The 17,617-nt window shown below is 42.7% G+C and overlaps 1 protein-coding gene across 1 annotated transcript in view; it reads right to left on the reverse strand.

Annotated features, from left to right (window-relative positions):
- megf11 (multiple EGF-like-domains 11) overlaps positions 1-17,617 on the reverse strand; it is a 365,505-nt gene that overhangs the window by 88,279 nt on the left and 259,609 nt on the right. Inside the window, exons 8-10 of the mRNA XM_072277965.1 lie at positions 8,185-8,305; positions 5,708-5,871; positions 3,960-4,062 (exon numbers count right to left, since the gene is read on the reverse strand). Of these exons, the coding sequence (XP_072134066.1) occupies positions 3,960-4,062; positions 5,708-5,871; positions 8,185-8,305 (388 nt within the window). The remainder of the gene's footprint in view (positions 1-3,959; positions 4,063-5,707; positions 5,872-8,184; positions 8,306-17,617) is intronic.

The raw sequence follows: 17,617 nt of genomic DNA on the forward strand, positions 1-17,617 counted from the left end.
AATACACTTAACTTTGACCTTAACTTTTACTACTGAAGTACTGAAAGTATCTTTTGGGGTCAATCTTAGCTTTATCAGCAATATCCTTCTCAACCTGCTTTTTCACAATCCAAATTTCCCTCTTGAATAAAGCTCCCATATTTTCATATGCCCTACAGTTGACATTATTACTATTTTTTTTTGTATTCTTTATACAACTGTATTTTCCTCAATAATTTTTTATGTATATCTTTATTCATCTAGTTGATCTATTGTTTTTATTGGTTCTCCTCGCCGTGGACATGAGCAATTCCTGCACTGCATGTATTACTATTTTAAATCAATCCATTCTTCCTCAACTAACTCAACCCCAAACATTTTCTTCCAGATTATCTTCTGAAGTCTTTGCCGTATCTGCACAAATTTTGCCTTTCAGAAATTTAATTTAATGGCTTTGGTTTTTACTGATATACTCTCCCAAAAAACTTTGAGACTGTCAATGTTATGATCACTTGTTCCTTAAGGCTCAATAATTTCTGTACTCAAAATTCTATCTTGATTGTTTCAGAATATCAAATCTAGACAGACCACCCCTCTTGTTGGTGCATTTACATACTGTGTCAAAAAACAATCATTCAATAACTCAAATTAATTCATTTTTCCTCTCATTCATTAGTCACTGGGTTCTCCCACTCAGAATTTGGGAAATTAAATTCTCCTATCACTATAACATCACCTCAGAACTTGCTTTTCTAATATTCTGATAGAGTTGTTTATTAAAATCACTATCAGCATTAGGGGGTCTATAACATACACCCAATGTTATTCCTTTATCCTTATAGCTTTCAATTCTCACCCAGATATCTTTACTAAGTCTCGATTCATCTCCCATTATAAGCAGCCTCATGTTTAAATTCTCTCTTATGTATATGGCTACTCCTCCACCTTTACGATCTTGCCTATCTTTCCTAAATAAAGTATATCTTCAGTACTACATTCATCACCATCTTCTGAGGCCAGCCGGGTTTCAGTTATTGCTATTATATCATACTTATATGCACTTGCATGTAATTCCAGCTCATTTATTTTATTCTTAATACTTCTTGCATTTATACAGACCATCCTTAGTCTATTAGTGATGAATTTCATCCTATTCCAATCTATTTTATATTTTTGAAGGCTATAATCAGTTTATGTCCTAATATGTTATTCTCCACTATGATGTTTAAACGGTTGAGCCTGGCCTGTTTGAAGTTCCCTACACCCCCCCCCCCCACCAATTCCCTAGTTTAAACAGTCCCCAACTAACTGAAGCATAACCCTACCTAGTCCATTGGTGTCCCTCCCATTCAAATGCAACCCATCCCAGTGGTACAGGTTCCATCTGCCCCAAAAGGTGCCCCAATGACCCATAAACCTATGCCCCTCCAACCTACGCCATGATTTGAGCCACACATTAAATCTTCTAATCTCCTCCATCTTAACTGGACTGACGCGTGGCACAGGCAGAACTTCTGAGAAGATCACCTTGTCAGTTCTGTCCCTAAGCTTCCCACCTAACTCTCTACATTTGTCTTGCAGAACTGACAGCCTGTCCTTACCTATGTCATTTGTCCAGATGTGTACAATGATTATTGGATCCACCCCAGTTCTGGCCGGGAGCTTATCTGCTCATCCAGGGAGGTCTCCTACTTGTGCTCCTGGTAGAGAAGGCTCTGTACAAGACTCCTTGTCAGTACACACCTGATTCTCAACCCCCTGACAATCAAGTCCCCTACTGTCACTACTTCCTTTTTACAGGGTTTAGGTTTGGGATTAGAGAGGGGCCTGTGGGGCTCCTTGGTCTGCCTACCACCTCAGAGGTTTCATGGTCGTTGTCAAGCATCGCTAAATGTTCAAAATGGTTAGACACTTCCAACACTGGGATGATGCTGCCAGACGGTGTGTACCTCTTTGCCTGTGCTTCCTTCCCATGGTCACCCACCTGTCTCTGTCTTACTGGTCTGGAGTCTCAGCCCATGTCTCTCTTGGGGTGCACACTATCTTCCTAAAGCACATCTGCCAATTCTCTACAACACCGCAGGTCAGCTACCTCCTCCTCAAGTTCAGCCACCTCGTTCCCAAGGTGTTGGATTAACTGACATTGCTTGCACATGAATTCTCCAGGGGAACAATTTTCCGTGAATCCGAACATAACGACATTGAATTATACTTGTAGGGCGACAGAACTATTGATTAAGCGACTGTATTTGTTTAAATTCTTATAAGTAAACTACTATTATACCAATGTACCAGATAGCGTCTAACGTCTATCATGTGCTACGACCTTCCTGATTCTGGACTTTCTAGATTTGTGTTCCCTGATTGATTCAGTTTCTCCGCTGGTAAACTACACTGCAAAGTGACTCTTGGTACCCCTCCCCTCCCTTGCTAGGCCTACACAACTTCCCCACCACAGTATCTAATTATCGGCTCGCTTTTTCATAGGAAACACACTAAGCACCTCTATTACCATTAGCGCTAGCGAACTGCTTATGCAGATGCTTAAAAAAAACGGCCACCCAAAATAAGGGATAGGCCGGGAAAAAAATTCCTTTGTGGTCCCCATAAGGCAACCAAACACAAGTTATATACGCCATGTCCAAAATTTAAAACAGAGCAGTTTAAACAGAACAAAAGAACACTACAGACCAAACTTCTTTCTCACACTCTCACACTCTTCCAAACAGTGCACACAACAGGGCTGGAGTCCACTGCACCCGTACCAGCACAACGCGGAATGTGTAACAATCCAACCACAAGTCTTTGCTCCCAGGAGTTACCTTTCATCATATGTATGGTGAAATTCTGAATTCAACAGGGTAAATCTGAGAAAGAACTTCTTTAGTAGACCCAAACACATAAGATCCAGTTGACTAATACCAAACCTCTATAGTTGCTTCTAATCATAATGCAGACCATTACTGTTGCAGAGGATGCTTTACGATTCGCCAGCAGCCTCCTGAACATAGGACACAGAACACAGAAACCTACAGCACATTACAGGCCCTTCAGCCCACAATGTTGTGCCGACCATGAAACCTACTCTAGAAACTGCTTAGAGTTTCCCTAGCGCATAACCCTCTATTTTCCTAAGCTCCATGTACCTATCTACGAGGCTCTTAAAAAAACCTATTGTATCCACCTCCACCACCACCACCGGCAGTGCATTTCACGCACCCACCACTCTCACCATGAAAGGTGTCAACAGGTATTTTAGACTGGTATTCTGAAGCAAGACTTGAATGGAAGTGCTGCCCGGCAACATTATACTGTAATGACTTGTTACAGGTCTGATTACATTTCCAGCTCCGTGATCAGTACGAGTGCAAACAAGTCGCAAAATTAACTGTGGCCACTTTATTAGGTACACCTATACACCTGATCATTAATGCAAATATCTAATCAGCCAATCATGTGGCAGCAACTCAACGCATAAGAGCCTGCAGACATGGTCAAGAGGTTCAGTTGTTGTCAGATCAAACATCAGAATGGGGAAGAAATATGGCCTAAGTGACCTTGAATGTAGAATGATTGTTGGTGCCAGATGGGGTAGTATGTGTATCTTAGAAACTGCTGATGTCCTGGGATTTTCACACACAATCTCTGGAGTTTACAGAGAATGGTGAGAAAAACAAAAAACATCCAGTGATGGCAGTTCTGTGGCTGAAAACACCATGTTAATAAGAGATCAGCAGAGAATGGCCAGACCGATTCAGGCTGACAGGAAGCTGATAGTAACTCAAATAACCACGTGTTACAACAGTGGTGTGCAGAAGAGAAAACTTTGAATGGCCAGCAAGTTGAACTTTGAAATGGAAGGGCTACAGCAGCAGAAGACTATGAACATACAGAAGGTACCTAAAATAGTGGCCAGTGCGTGTAAGTGCATGTCAACATCAGAAGAGTACTCCAAAATGCCTGTATTTGTTGATATTTACCAGTCCAGCCTGACACACAGCGGCAAAATCCAGTGACTGGATCGCAACCATCTGCATGGCAGCAATCACACTGTTCGCTGCAGTTCAAGCCGTAAGTCCCATCCTAGAATGGAGAAGAAAAAACAGGGTGAAAAAGCTCAGCCCAGCATCCATCAGTCTTTTCTGCAGCAATTTCCACTGATGTAACACCTAGAGACAGAAGGGAGAGGGCTGAGGTGGTTCAAGCTTGTGATCAAGGAAGGAATGGGAGGTGATGAGGAACCAGAGTGTTAGTCACCACAGTGGGTAAATACTCAACGTAAAGAGGGCCTTCATGAGTGCAGGGGGTGGGTTTGCAGCTCAGGACTCTGTGGGCTGGAACTGCAAGCGATCAGGAGCACTGCAAAAGTGTGAGTGACTTGTGATACACAAGGATGAGTTAACATCATAGAATGCTATTGGGTGTAACTGTGCCTGTCCGGGTCCCTCCAGAAAGAGTACTGTGGATTCTGTGCAACCTATGGAATTTCCAGAATTCCCTTTATGACTTTTAAGAAATGGATTTAAACAGTGTAGTGCATAACACTAACCCTAATGCGTGGCCATCAAATCAAATATGAACTGTAATTAACCAGCTGAGCTAAATATATCAACCAGTATAGAAACAGTATCAGATTTACTAGTGGATTCCAGTTAATTGGGTCATCGGTTAATTGGGGCAGCTGTTTATTTGGAACAGCCCTTAAAGAACAAAAACAAATTGAGAAAATAGCCAGGATTCCCTTTGTTTATTTGGGACACTCTGCTGCGTAATTGGGTCAGGAGATTTGCCAAAGTATCAGTCACGTGCATATTGTGACACTGCAATGTGTTAAGAGTGAACAGTTTTTAAATAGCATCGGTTGTGTGTGTTTGTCTCAATAAGCAGTGATATTTGTTATTGATAGTGAGAAATAAGCAACAGGACAATTCAGAACTGTTTTGTTCATTGTCATTTCAAGCATTCAAGCTTGGAGATTACAGAAATGACTAGGAGTAAAAATGAACTGATTTCACTAATTCAACAAGTTAGGAACTGCAAAGAATTTGAAGGTACAGGCAATCATCTTGAATGGTACAATGAAAATGAAGATTTGGAAGATGCAATTGTTGACAGTATTTTATGAAGGCAGTCAATTATCTGCACTTGGTGTCTGCACAGATTTTGTTAATTTATAGTCAATCAAAAGAGCACGTCGGCATACACTGGATGAATTTCTCTGTCAATAATTATTAGGAACTAATACACAGTTTTATAGTACTATAGTCGTATTGATAGTGTTTTAATTTGTTCTATATTTCACTTAAATACATAATTTGTTACTCAGTTAAATGGTAGGTTGTCTTTTTATACCTTTTTAACTATTTCCATGAAACTTCGGCTAATTGGGGCAGCCACTTAACTGGGCTGAAATGCACTGCTCTCAATATGATCCAATTAATCAGAATCCACTGCATATATAGAACTAAATAAGGGCAAAAAGAGAGCAAAAATAATGGGTTCATTGTCTGTCCAGAAATCTAATGGGTGGGGGGGGGGAAGAAGCTGTTCCTATAAGTACTTTGGCTACAGACTAACAGTCTTGTCAGGTCATTGGTTGTACAGATATTGAAGCCAGACTGTTACAAGGCGCTGGCACATTCAAGGGGGCTAGGGTGGTTGTTCTAGAAGCCTTTTACAGAATGTAGCACATCTTGAAGGTAATGCAGAGATTGACAACAGAACTTACTGGACATGGCTGGATGCAATTCTTGCCACGCCAGCCTGCAGTGCATGTACACGAGCCGTCCACTGGATTACAAGCTGCTCCGTTGGCACAGTGGCAGTTGTCCTGGCAGTGAAGACCCCAGGTACCACTAGAACAAGGGATAGAGCAGTCCACTCCCTGCCATCCTAAAAGACAATCACCATTGTTCAAGACAAGGCAACTTCCAAACGTCCTGCCACCTACCAACACCAAATCACAGGAGAGACTCTTCCAAATATCCCATGCTAAGGAAAACGATGCATTCATTTCCAGAGTACTAGAATATAAAAGCAGAGGCTCTATAAGGTGTTGCTCAGTAAATTGTTCAGAGATTGGGAAATGGGCTGCAAGTGTTGCTCCAACTGGCTTTAGGATCCTGCCAACTAAGTCAGCGGGCACTCCATCTCGGGCCTCTGCTGATTGCTCATTGAACAGTTTAGGAGAATGGGCAAAGAACTAGCAGATGGAATACAACGTAAGGAAATTTATGGTCATACACTTTGGTAGAAGGAATAAAGGTGTTGACTACCCTCTAAATGGGTAACAATTTCAGAAATCAGAGGTACAAAGGGACTTGGAATTCTTAGTGCAGAATTCCCTAAAGGTTAACTTGCAGGTTGAGTCAGGAGTGAGGAAGGAATGCTGGCCTTCATAACAAGGAGAATTGAGTGTAAGAGCAAAGAGGTCCTTCTGCAGCTGTACAGGGCCCTGGTGAGACCACACCTGGAGTACTGTGTGCAGTTTTGGTCTCCAAATTTGAGGAAGGGCATTCTTGCTATTGAGGGAGTTCAGCGTAGGTTCACAAGGTTAATTCCCGGGATGGCGGGACTGTCATATGTCGAAAGATTGGAGCGTCTGGGCTTGTATACTCTGGAATTTAGAAGGCTGAGAGGGGATTTTATTGAAAAATATAAGATTATTAAGGGATTGGATACGCTGGAGGCAGGAAGCATGTTCCCGCTGATGGGTGAGTCCAGAACCAGAGGCCACAGTTTAAGAATTAGGGGTAGGCCATTTAGAACGGAGTTGAGGAAAAACTTTTTCACCCAGAGAGTGGTGGATATATGGAATGCTCTGCCCCAGAAGGCTATGGAGGCCAAGTCTCTGGATGTTTTCAAAAAAGAGATGGATAGAGCTCTTAAAGATAGCGGAATCGAAGGTTATGGGGATAAGGCAGGAACTGGATACTGATTGTGGATGATCAGCCATGATCACAGTGAATGGCAGTGCTGGCTCGAAGGGCCGAATGGCCTACTCCTGCACCTATTGTCTATTGTCTATAAAAAGCAAATTCAGCAAGGAGGTAATGCTGAGACATTATAAGGCATTGGTCGGACCACATTTGGAGTATTGTGAGCAGTTTTGGGCCTTATATCTAAGGAAAGATATGCTGGCATTGGAGAGGGCCCATTGGTAGTTTGACGGCTCTGGCTTGTAGTCGCTGGACTTTAGAAGGATAGGGGGAGGGCGTTCTCATTGAAACGTACTGAACATTGAAAGGCCAGGATGGAATGGGTGTGGCAAGGATGTTTCCAATAGCCAGCGTCTAGGACCAGAGAGCTCAACCTCAGAATAGGACATCCCTTTAGAACAGAGATGAGGAGGAATTTCTTTAGCCAGAGGGTAGTGAATCTGAGTATTTCATTGCCACAGACAGCTGTGGATATTGGGTATATTTAAAGAGGACATTGGTGGGTACTTAATTAGTAAGGGCATCAAAGATTACGGGGAGAAGGCAGGAGAATGGGGATGAGAGGGAAAATACATCAGCCATGTTCAAATGGCCTGAATGGCCTTATTCTGCTTCTATGTCATGGTCTTGTGTCTTTTTGAACTATATTGGTTTCCAGTCTCTCACCATTAATTAAACTTCTGTCTCGCTCTTTGTATGACTTCACCCCAGCCTATCTCTGCAATCTGCCAAGCTTTAAATCGCCCCTATATTCATCAGTACATTCTGATCTCTAACCACAACCTGCCCCAACCTCCAGATCGCAAATCCTACCCACTTCACTCCCCTCCAATGAACACAGCTTTCAGTCAGTGTATCTAGAAGCTCCCTAAGTTCCTTCTTTTCTCACCTAATTTATAAACCATCCCTTTAAATTCTATTGGCCTTTCTAATAAAAGGTTCATCGGCCTTTGCAATACCCATCTCTTCCACATTATGGAAAACACTTTGGCGTATTTTTGATATTCTTGCTGTTAATACTGGAGAGTTCTTTATGAATTCTTTCCTAATCTTTCTAGAATTTTGGCTGACATAATAGGGAGTCATGTCCACCTACAATAACTGTAAAAAGATTCAAGCGTTACCAGCAAAGCGTATGCTGTTCCTCCAATATAGAGACCACAGGGGAAAGCATTTCCTCCCTTGGACCTCATTCCTCATTCCTCATCTCATCAAGTAGAGAAAGAACCTTTACAAAGTTGGAGAAATGAAAAGCTGCTGTTTGTACCTTCTTTACAGATACAGGCACCATCAACAGGAAAGCAGGCACTGCCGTGATTGCAGTTACAAGTAGATGAACAGTTGGGCCCATATTTCCCAGGAGGACATGAAAAGGAACAGTCTTCCCCCTGCAATACAAAAGAAAAATACCTCACCGGAAATCAGATTGATATTGACTATCATTACAAACAATCTTTATCACCCAGGCCTCTACTTCTTCAGGGGGCTAAAGGAATTCGAAGTGTCCCCATCAGCACTTGGCAATTTTAGCTGATGCACCATGGAAAGCTTCCTGTCTGGAAGCACCGTGGTTTGGTATGGCAACTGCTCTGCCTGTGACTGCAAGAAACTGCGGAGAGTTATGGACACAGGTCAGTATGTCACAACAACCAGACTCCCTCCATGGACTCTTGTCTGTACTTCTTGCTGCCTCAGTGTAGAAGGCAGCAGAGTCAAAGACCCCACCCGCCCCTGACATTCTCTTTGCACCCTCCTCCCACTGGGGAGAGGATACAAAAACCATAAAGTACACACTTATGCTCAAGGACAGTTTCTATCTCACCCTTATAAGATTATTGAATTGCTTGCTGGTACAATGAGATGCTCTCTTGACCTCATAGTCTACCTCATCATTGCATCTTATTGCCTACCTGCAATGCACTTTCTCTGTCTGTTACAATTTATTATTAATTTATTTCTGTTATTGTTTTCCTTGCACTACTGCAATGCACTGTGCAGTGAATTGATCTGTATAAACAGAATGCAAGACAAGCTTTCACTAGTACCTCGGTGCATGTGACAATAAATCCCCCATTTACTTCAATACTCCATTATGTTCATACACTGCACGTAATGTGACGTACGTACCAGTGTTTCCCAGGCCTCCTATCCAATTCTGAAGGGCAGATACCAGAATCCCTCTGAAGAGGAATTCCGGACAATCCCAGTATTCTTATTGATGTCATTCAACCTATACTCACAAGTGCTGAAATATGAAATGCAACCCCCCCCCCCGCCCTGCAATAGCTGCAGTCAACAAAGTGTGAAATCCAAGTCATTCAGCAGTAAATATTTGCTAAATATTTATCTTTCAATTATTAGCAGGGAGCAAGTAGCAAGGGAATGCTGCCAACAGAAATGAGCACATTTGAGTATAGCTTGAAGGCTCCCAACACCTTCTGCTGTTCATCTGCTTCACCTAAAGTTTGACATGTTTCCATTGTTGTGCTCTGTTATCGTCATTAAATGCTGTTAATTACAAATATTGTTCACAATAGTCTTAGCTGAATTTCCACAAAAAAAGCCGACAGCTTTGTGTGGCTGGAGTTTGAGGTTCTCATGCAGAAATCGCAACTTCTGCGGCTGGTCACTGTTGTCTTATGGAGTGACTGGAAAATGAATTCTTAATTGAGTACCACTGGAGGGGTATGAACTTTGGCAATTTCTTACTGTCGCTGTGATCAGAGGAAGGGTGGGGCATGTTTCATCTTTGATTTATTCCAAAGTTCAAAGTAAATTTATTATCAAAGTACATCCATGCCACCATATACAACCCAAAGATTCATTTTCCTGCAGGACATACTCAGTAAACAAATAAGCTGGGTACAGGTATTGATTGTAACCAACAATTTGATGATAAACTTCGCTACCTTCATCAGGGATGATGCCTGGGCATGTCTAGTCCAGTGGTATTTGTACCCCTGTTGTCCATCCTTCCTGATTGATTAGTCCTCATCCAACCAGGCTTCCACTGTCCCAGCTTGTTTACAACCAAATTCCTGATTGAAGATCTCATTCTAAATTCTTACTTAGAGCGAGACCTTCATCTTTGTTAAAATTCTTTTCCTCTAGCTTTATTTCAACGGCTTCCTTCATTAGGCAGTTCCAAAAGCATGGTGGAGTAGCTTTGTGCCATCGAAGTCAATCCTATGGTCACTGCGAATGCAATGCTCTGCTGCCACCGTTTTCTGCGGGTAACCCAAATGAATACACCTCCTCTGCTCCTTTATGCTCAGTAAATCCAAGAACCAGAATCGAGTCAATGAAAGACCACACCCACTACAGTGTGGATCAACAGTCAACGTGCAAATGACAACAAACTGTGCAAATATAAAAGATCAAAATAATAATAAATAAACAATATGTATCGAGATCATGAAATGAAGAATCCTTAAAAGTGAATCCATAGATTGTGGGAACAGTTCAGTGATGGGGTCAGTGAAGTTGAATGAAGTTGCCCCCACTGATTCAACAGGAGGAATGACTGTCCCTAAACCTGGCGGTGTGGATCCTGAGGCTCCCATACCATCTTCCTGATGACAGCAGTGAGAAGAATGCATGACGTGGGTGGTGGAGGTCCCTGACGATGGATGCTGCTTTCCTGTAAAAGTGCTCGTTACAGATGTGCTTTACCTATGATGGACAGGGCCATACTTTTTGTAGGATTTTCAAGGGCATTAGCGTTTCTATACCAGGCTGTGATACAACTAGTCAATATACTCTTCACCACACATCTATAGAAGTTTGTCTAAGTACTAGATAGCATGCTGAATCTTCACAAACTTCTAAGGAAGCAGAGGTGCTCAATGCTTTCTTTGCAATTAAGTGACCTTAAATGTAATTTTTTTTATTTTTCAAGTTTTTATTTATAATAATGTTTTTGAAATTCAGAGACACTCACAGATGTTCAAATTCTTTACTAGTTGGCGCATTCTGGGACATGACTTCAATGGTGCCAAAGGGTTTCTGTGGATTTTAAAACTGGGAAAATGTGTGAGGTGATCAAACGGAAATTCACATTGAAGACCCATTCAAGCTTAGAAATGGTCATTCTGGGCTATAGCCTCTCTGTTCGATAATATAATTCCAAGAAAAATCATCTCCATACTCCAGGTCTTTAGGTGGATCATTGTCTTCCTGACCAACAGACCACGATCAGTAAGGATTGGCAGCCACATCTCCACAATGAAGGGCCTGCTTCTGTGCTGTGGTGCTCAATGACTCAATGATTATCCTCATTATGGTGCTTCATAAGGTTGCATCCTCAGCCATCTCTTCCCGAGACACTCCCGACTGTGTGGTCAGATTCTGCTCCAGCTCCATCCACAACAGGGTTCCCAATCCCATGGACCCCGACCGTTAACTGAGGGGTCCATGGATCCCAGGTTGGAAACCTCTTATCTAAGAGTTTGCAGCTGATATCACTGTATTGGCTTGTATCTCAAATAATGATGAGTCGGAGTACAGGAAAGAGATAGAGAGCACAGTGATATGGTGTCATGACAACAACCTTTCACTCAGTGTCAATAAAAAAAGAGTTGGTCATTGACTTCAAAAAAGGGGACAGTACACATACACTTGTCTACGTCAAAGGTGTTGAGCTTGAGTGGGTTGAGAGCTTGAAGTTGCTAGGAGTGAACATAGCCTGTCCTGCTCCAACCATGTAGACGTCAGGGCCAAGAAAGCTCTCTAATGCCTCTACTTCCTCAGAAGATTAGAGACATTTGGAATGTCTTCGTCAATCCTTAGCAATTTTAACACCTTATTTGGATGCATAATGGAAACTCTGTCCATGACCACTAAACTGTAAAGTGTTTCACCTCGCAGAAGCAAAGACTTAGAGTGAGAGGCAAGTGCTTTTTAAAGACCCAAGTCTCAGGACTTTGTGTTCAGTTTCACCTGGTCCTAACAGGACACTAAAAGAGGCATATTTTCAAGTTGATTACTGATTGGGTAACTAGCTACTTAGCAGCAGTCAATAAAAAGAAGTTAGGGTCAAGCAAATCAGCTGTTGTTTGAGTGAGCCAGTTTTGGAATGGAGAGCTGAAGCTCTGGTGTGAAGAGGTGGAATAATGGTCCAAGTGTTGGGAGTGAGAACTACTCTTTACAGAAAAAAAGGTCTTAGAGAGAAGGCATAGATAAGAACAGGGAAGATTTTATTTTGTGTTATCATTGATTTGGCTTTGGTGAGGGATGGCAAAGAAATGATTTCTTTTTTCTTATTGCGCAGCTAAAGCAGTGGGAATGGCAATCAGGGAAGTGGCATACTGGTCTTGCAGTGTGTCAGAAGTCAGGGAGTCCTCTAGAGTCCCCGATGACTACATTTGTGAGAATTGCATCTCATAAATTGCATCCAGCTGTAGGGTAGGAGATACACGTAAGCTGAAGGAGGTGGGTAACTAGATGACCATCAGAAGGGGGCTAGGCAGTCAGTGTAGGCTACCCTTGTGGCAGTTCCCCTCAGTAATGAGTACAGTGGATTCCATTTAACTGGGACACATAGGACCCAATTCAGCAGGTTAGGCAGCATCTGTTGTGGGGAATAAACAGTCGATTAATGTCCTGATGAAGCATGTTGGCCCAAAACATTGACTGTTTATTCCTCTCCACAGATGCTATCTGACCTGCCGAGTTTCTCCAGCATCTGTAGAACCTCGTGTCAAGATTAGTAATCTCCGGATTGCTGTCTGTGCCATGCACCACTGAGCATAAGAATAGGAAGATAAGGCAGATCTGTGTGTATCTGAAAAGTTGTTTCAGGGGGCAGGGTTTCAGATATGTGGATCAACTGGCATCTTGTCTGGGGTTACCTAGAGCTGTTAGGGAGGGTTTAAACTAGATAGACAGGGGTATGGGAACCAGCGTGACAGGTCAGATGATGGAGTAGTTGATGTAAAGGTGGACGCAATGAGCAGAGGGGGTGCAAAGAAGATTAGGTAGTGGACAGGGTGTAAGTGCAGTCAGTGGGTTGGGTTGAAATGTATTAACTTTAATGTGAGATGCATTAAGAATAAAGGTGATGAACTGAAAGCATGGACCAGTACGTGGAATTAGGCTGTGGCCGTTACAGAGACATGGCTGTCACAAAGGCAGGTTTGGCTACTCAGCATTCCAGGGATTAGATGTTTGAAAAGGGATAAGGAGAGAAGTTATGGGAGAAGTGGGCGTCATTGTTAATCAGGGACAGTATCATAACTGCAGAGAGGGAAGATGGTATGGAGGTGTCAGCTACTGAATCAGTATGGGTGAAAGTCAGAAACAAGAAAGGAGCAATCGTTCCTTTGGGAGTATTCTCGAACCACCTCCCCACCCCAGTGGTCACCAGGATACTGAAGAGCAGATAAGTAGTAGATTTGGGAAAGGTGCAAAAAAAAGTATTGTGGGTGACTTCAACTTCCCTAATACTGTTTGCACCCCCTCGGTGCAAAAGGTTTAAATGGGGTGAAATTTGTTAGATGTGTCCAGGATTGCTGACATAATGTGGTCACACTGATTAGAGGAGAGGCCATTATGATCCGCTACTAGACAATGACCCTGGTCAGGTGACAGATCTCTCTGTGGGTGAGCATTTTGAAGATGGTGACCACAATTTCCTGACCTTTAGCATAACCATGGACAAGGATAAGAGCAGATGACACAAGGTATTTAGTTGGGGGAAGGGGGATTGTTATGCTAATAGACAGGAACTTGGGAGTGTAAATTGGGAACAAATGTTCTTGGTAAATGGAAAACAGAAATGTGGAAGTTTTTCAGGGACAACTTGCACAGGTTGTCCATTAGGGCAGGGAAAGGAAGGTAGTGTGAAGGAACCAGACAGGTAGAATACCTAGTGAAGCAAAAGAAAGAAGCATACTTAAGGTATGGGAAACAAGGATCAGACAGGGCTCTTGAGTTATAAAGTAGCCAGGAGAGAGCTTAAGAAGGAAATTGGGAGAGCTAGTAGGGGGTATGTGAAGGCCTTGGTAAGTGAGATTAAGGAAAGCCCAAGATGTTCTACACATGTGTGATGAACAGGATGATGACTAGTGTGAGAGTAGGACCAGTCAGGGATAACCACATTGAAACCTACCGAATGTTGAACGGACTAGGTAAGGTGGATGTCGAGAGGATACCTTCTCTGTCCGGGTATCCAGACCTAGACAGCACAGTCTCAAAATTGATGGGTGACCTTTTACAGCAGAAGTAAGGCGGATTGTTTTTTTTAGCCAAAGGGCTGTGAATCTGTGGAATGCTCTGCCACAGACTGCGGTGGAGGCCAAATCCGTGGGTATATTCAATGCAGAAGTTGATAGATTCCTGATTGGTTGCGGTTCAAGGGATATGGTGAGAGGGTAGGTGTATGGTGTTGAATGGCATTGGGGAATCACACTCGATGGGCTGAATGGCCTAATTCTGACCCCCCCCCCCCCCGTCTTATGGTCTTATGGTCTAAAGGGTGAAACATACTTTGAGTAGGAAAAGGTAGAAGAGGTGCTGAATGATTACTTTGCTTCAGAGCTGACAAGGGAGAGGGACCTTGCCAAATGCGAGGTCAGTGTAGAACGGGCTAATATGTTGAGACATCTCAAGGTCAAGGAAGTGGCAGTGTTGGAGTTTTTAAAGAACATTAAGATAGATAAATCACCAAGGCTGGACTGTATATACCCCAAATTACACTGGGAAGAGATTGCTGGGGCATTGATGTTTAAGTTGTCCCTGGCCACAGGAGTGGTGCCTGATGACAGGAGGATGCCACATGTTATTGATGTTCCACAAAAGCAATAGAGATCATCCTGGGAATTACAGACCAGCGAGTCTAATGTTAGTGTGAATGTCACAGTATGAATATATTTCTCACACAAATGGAGGATGCAATAGTTCAATCTAAAATCAGGACATTATGACTAAACGAGGAAAACTACAATGGGATGTGGCTAGCATAGACTGGGAACACAGGCTGAATGGTGGGACAGTTGAGGAGCCATGGAGACTTTCAAAGAGATTTTTCATGATGCTCAACAGAAGTGTGTTCCAGTTAAAATCAAGGACTGTAAGGGTTGGGAGAGCCAGATTTGGATAACTAAGGAAATAAAAAAAAGACATCAGATTAAAAGCTCATGCAAACAAAGTTGCCAAAAGTAGTGGGAAGGTGGAAGATTGATAGATCTTTTAAAAAAATAGCAAAGAATCACTAAGCAAGTAATAAGAAAAAGGAAGACAGATTGCTCTTTGTGATTTTTATAAATGACTTAGATGAGTAAGTAGAACGATGGGTTAGTAAGTTTGTAAATGACATGAAGTTCAGTGGAGTTGTGGATAGTGCAGAAGGTTGTTGTAGTTACAACAGGACATTGACTGGATGCAGAGTTGGGCTGAGAAGTGTCGGATGGAGTTCAGTGTGAAGTGATGCACCTTGGAAGATCAAATTTGAAGGCAGAGTACAGGTTAGTGGCATGATTCGTAGCAGTATGGAGGAACAGAGGATCTTGGGGTACATGTCCATAGGTCCCTCGAAGTTGTTGTGCAATTTGATAGGGTTGTTAAGATGGTGGATGGCGTGTTAGTCTTCATTATTCGGAGGTCTACGTACAAATGCTGTAAGCTCGATAAAACCCTGGTTAGACCGCACTTGGAATATCGTGTTCAGTCTGCTTGCCTCATTATAAGAAGGGTGTGGAAGCTTTAGAGAGGGTGCAGAGGAGATTTACTAGGACGCTGCCTGGATTGGAGAGCATGCCCTATGAAGATAGGTTGAGCAAGCTAGGGCTTTTCACTTTGGAGTGAAGGAGGAAGAGAGATGACTTGATAGCGATGTACAAGATGATGCGTGTGTATCTGAGTTGAGCACAAGATGACTCAATATAGCAAGAGAACCTCTAGCTGAAACAGCAATTTGTTACCGAAACAAATCTCCATGCCTGTAATTATTAAATGCCAGGTACGCTTTCCTTAAGTAAAAGGTAGGGACTTGGGCATGAAAAATGACATGTGCAATGATGTATGGCAGAATCTGTTCCACTGCTCTGATTTAATTTCCTCAGGTGTCGTAATGTTTGTTATTCAATAGCATTTTTCCCTGTGAAAGACTACAAGCTGGTGTTAATTATTATCTAATTAATGCCTGTGCCCTTTCCAATGCCGCCTTAAAAACCGTAATGTATGTGAAGATTTGATCGCTCTCTGTAAAGAGGCAAAGCTGAAAGTGGAATTTCTTACCAAAGCCACTTAGTAACCTCTGGAATTGGCAGGCATGCTTTTCTTTGCTAATGACCCTCTGTCTAACTCTAAATCACCCAAGAGATTATCATAATTATGTTTTCCCCTCTTTCAAATAGTTTGTCTACCATGCAGAGCTAAGCTTACCAACAAGCCACGTGAAGAACTGAACGGCCAAGTGGCAACTGTGGAAAGGGAAGCTGTTTCAAACAGAAATGTTAACAGCTGCTGCTTGACGTGTTGGGTATTTCAGATTTCCAGCATGTGTCATTTTCTTATTTTATCTGGGAACTGCAAGTATTCCCTTGACCATAACACTCACATTTACTTCCTCTACGCATTTGTATTGTAGATAAGCAGAATATGAGAAATGAAGGATGTAAAGATGTAAAGTACACTAATTTAGTTCCCAGTCTAACTATGAAGATACCATGACCAAGAAAGTTCACCATCACCTACTTCCTCAGGAGGCACGTCTCTATTGACCGTCACCATTTTTTTAAAATCAGTGCACCATAAAAAGCATCCTATCTGGATACATTACATCTTTCTACAGCAACTGCTCTGAGGTAACCCCAAGAAACTGCAGCGAACTGTGGACACAGCTCAACATATCACAGAAACCAGACTCTCTCCAAGGACTCTGTCTATATTTCTTACTTCCTCAGTAAGGCAGCCATCATAATCAAAGATCCCCCATACCCCAGGCCTCCTCCCTTCTCCCTTCTCCCTTCTCCCATTGGGCAGAAGATACAAAAGACTGAGAGCATATATCTCCAGGCTCAAACACCACTTCTACCCCACTGTTGAATGGTGCCCTAGAATGATAAGACAGGCCCTTGGCCTCACAACCTACCTCATTATGATCCTTGCACCTTACTGTTTACCTGCACCAAAAGGCTGTGTGCTTACTACCCCCTTCCCCCACTCCCGCTTCTACTCACTTTACACTTATGACTGCATGGCTAACCACAGCTCCAGAGCCATATTTCAGTTTGATGATGACACCACTGTCTGAAGCCAAATCAAAGGTGGTGGCAGATCAGCATATGGATAGGAGATTGAAAATCTGGCTGAGTGGTGCCACAACAACAACCTCTCACTCATTGTCAGCAAGATGAAGGAGCTGATTATTGACTCCAGGAGGGGAAAAACGGAGGTCCATGAACCAGTCCTCATCGGAGGATTAGAGGTGGAGAGGATCAACAACTTTACATTCCTCAGTGTTATCATTTCAGAGGATCTGTCCTGGCCAAGCACGAAGTTCAATTACGAAGAAAGGACAGCAGCACCTCTACTTTCTGAGGAGTTTGTGAAGTTTCGGTATGACATCTAAAACTTTGATTACACTTCGAATGATGTGAGGTGGAGAGTATATTGACTGGCTGCATCACAGCCTGGTATGGAAACATCAATACCCTTGAATGGAAAATCCTACAAAAATTAGTGGATATGGCCCTCCCCAC

This window comes from Mobula birostris, chromosome 14, assembly GCF_030028105.1.
Source record: "Mobula birostris isolate sMobBir1 chromosome 14, sMobBir1.hap1, whole genome shotgun sequence".
In the NCBI taxonomy this organism is placed as follows: Eukaryota; Metazoa; Chordata; class Chondrichthyes; order Myliobatiformes; family Myliobatidae; genus Mobula; species Mobula birostris.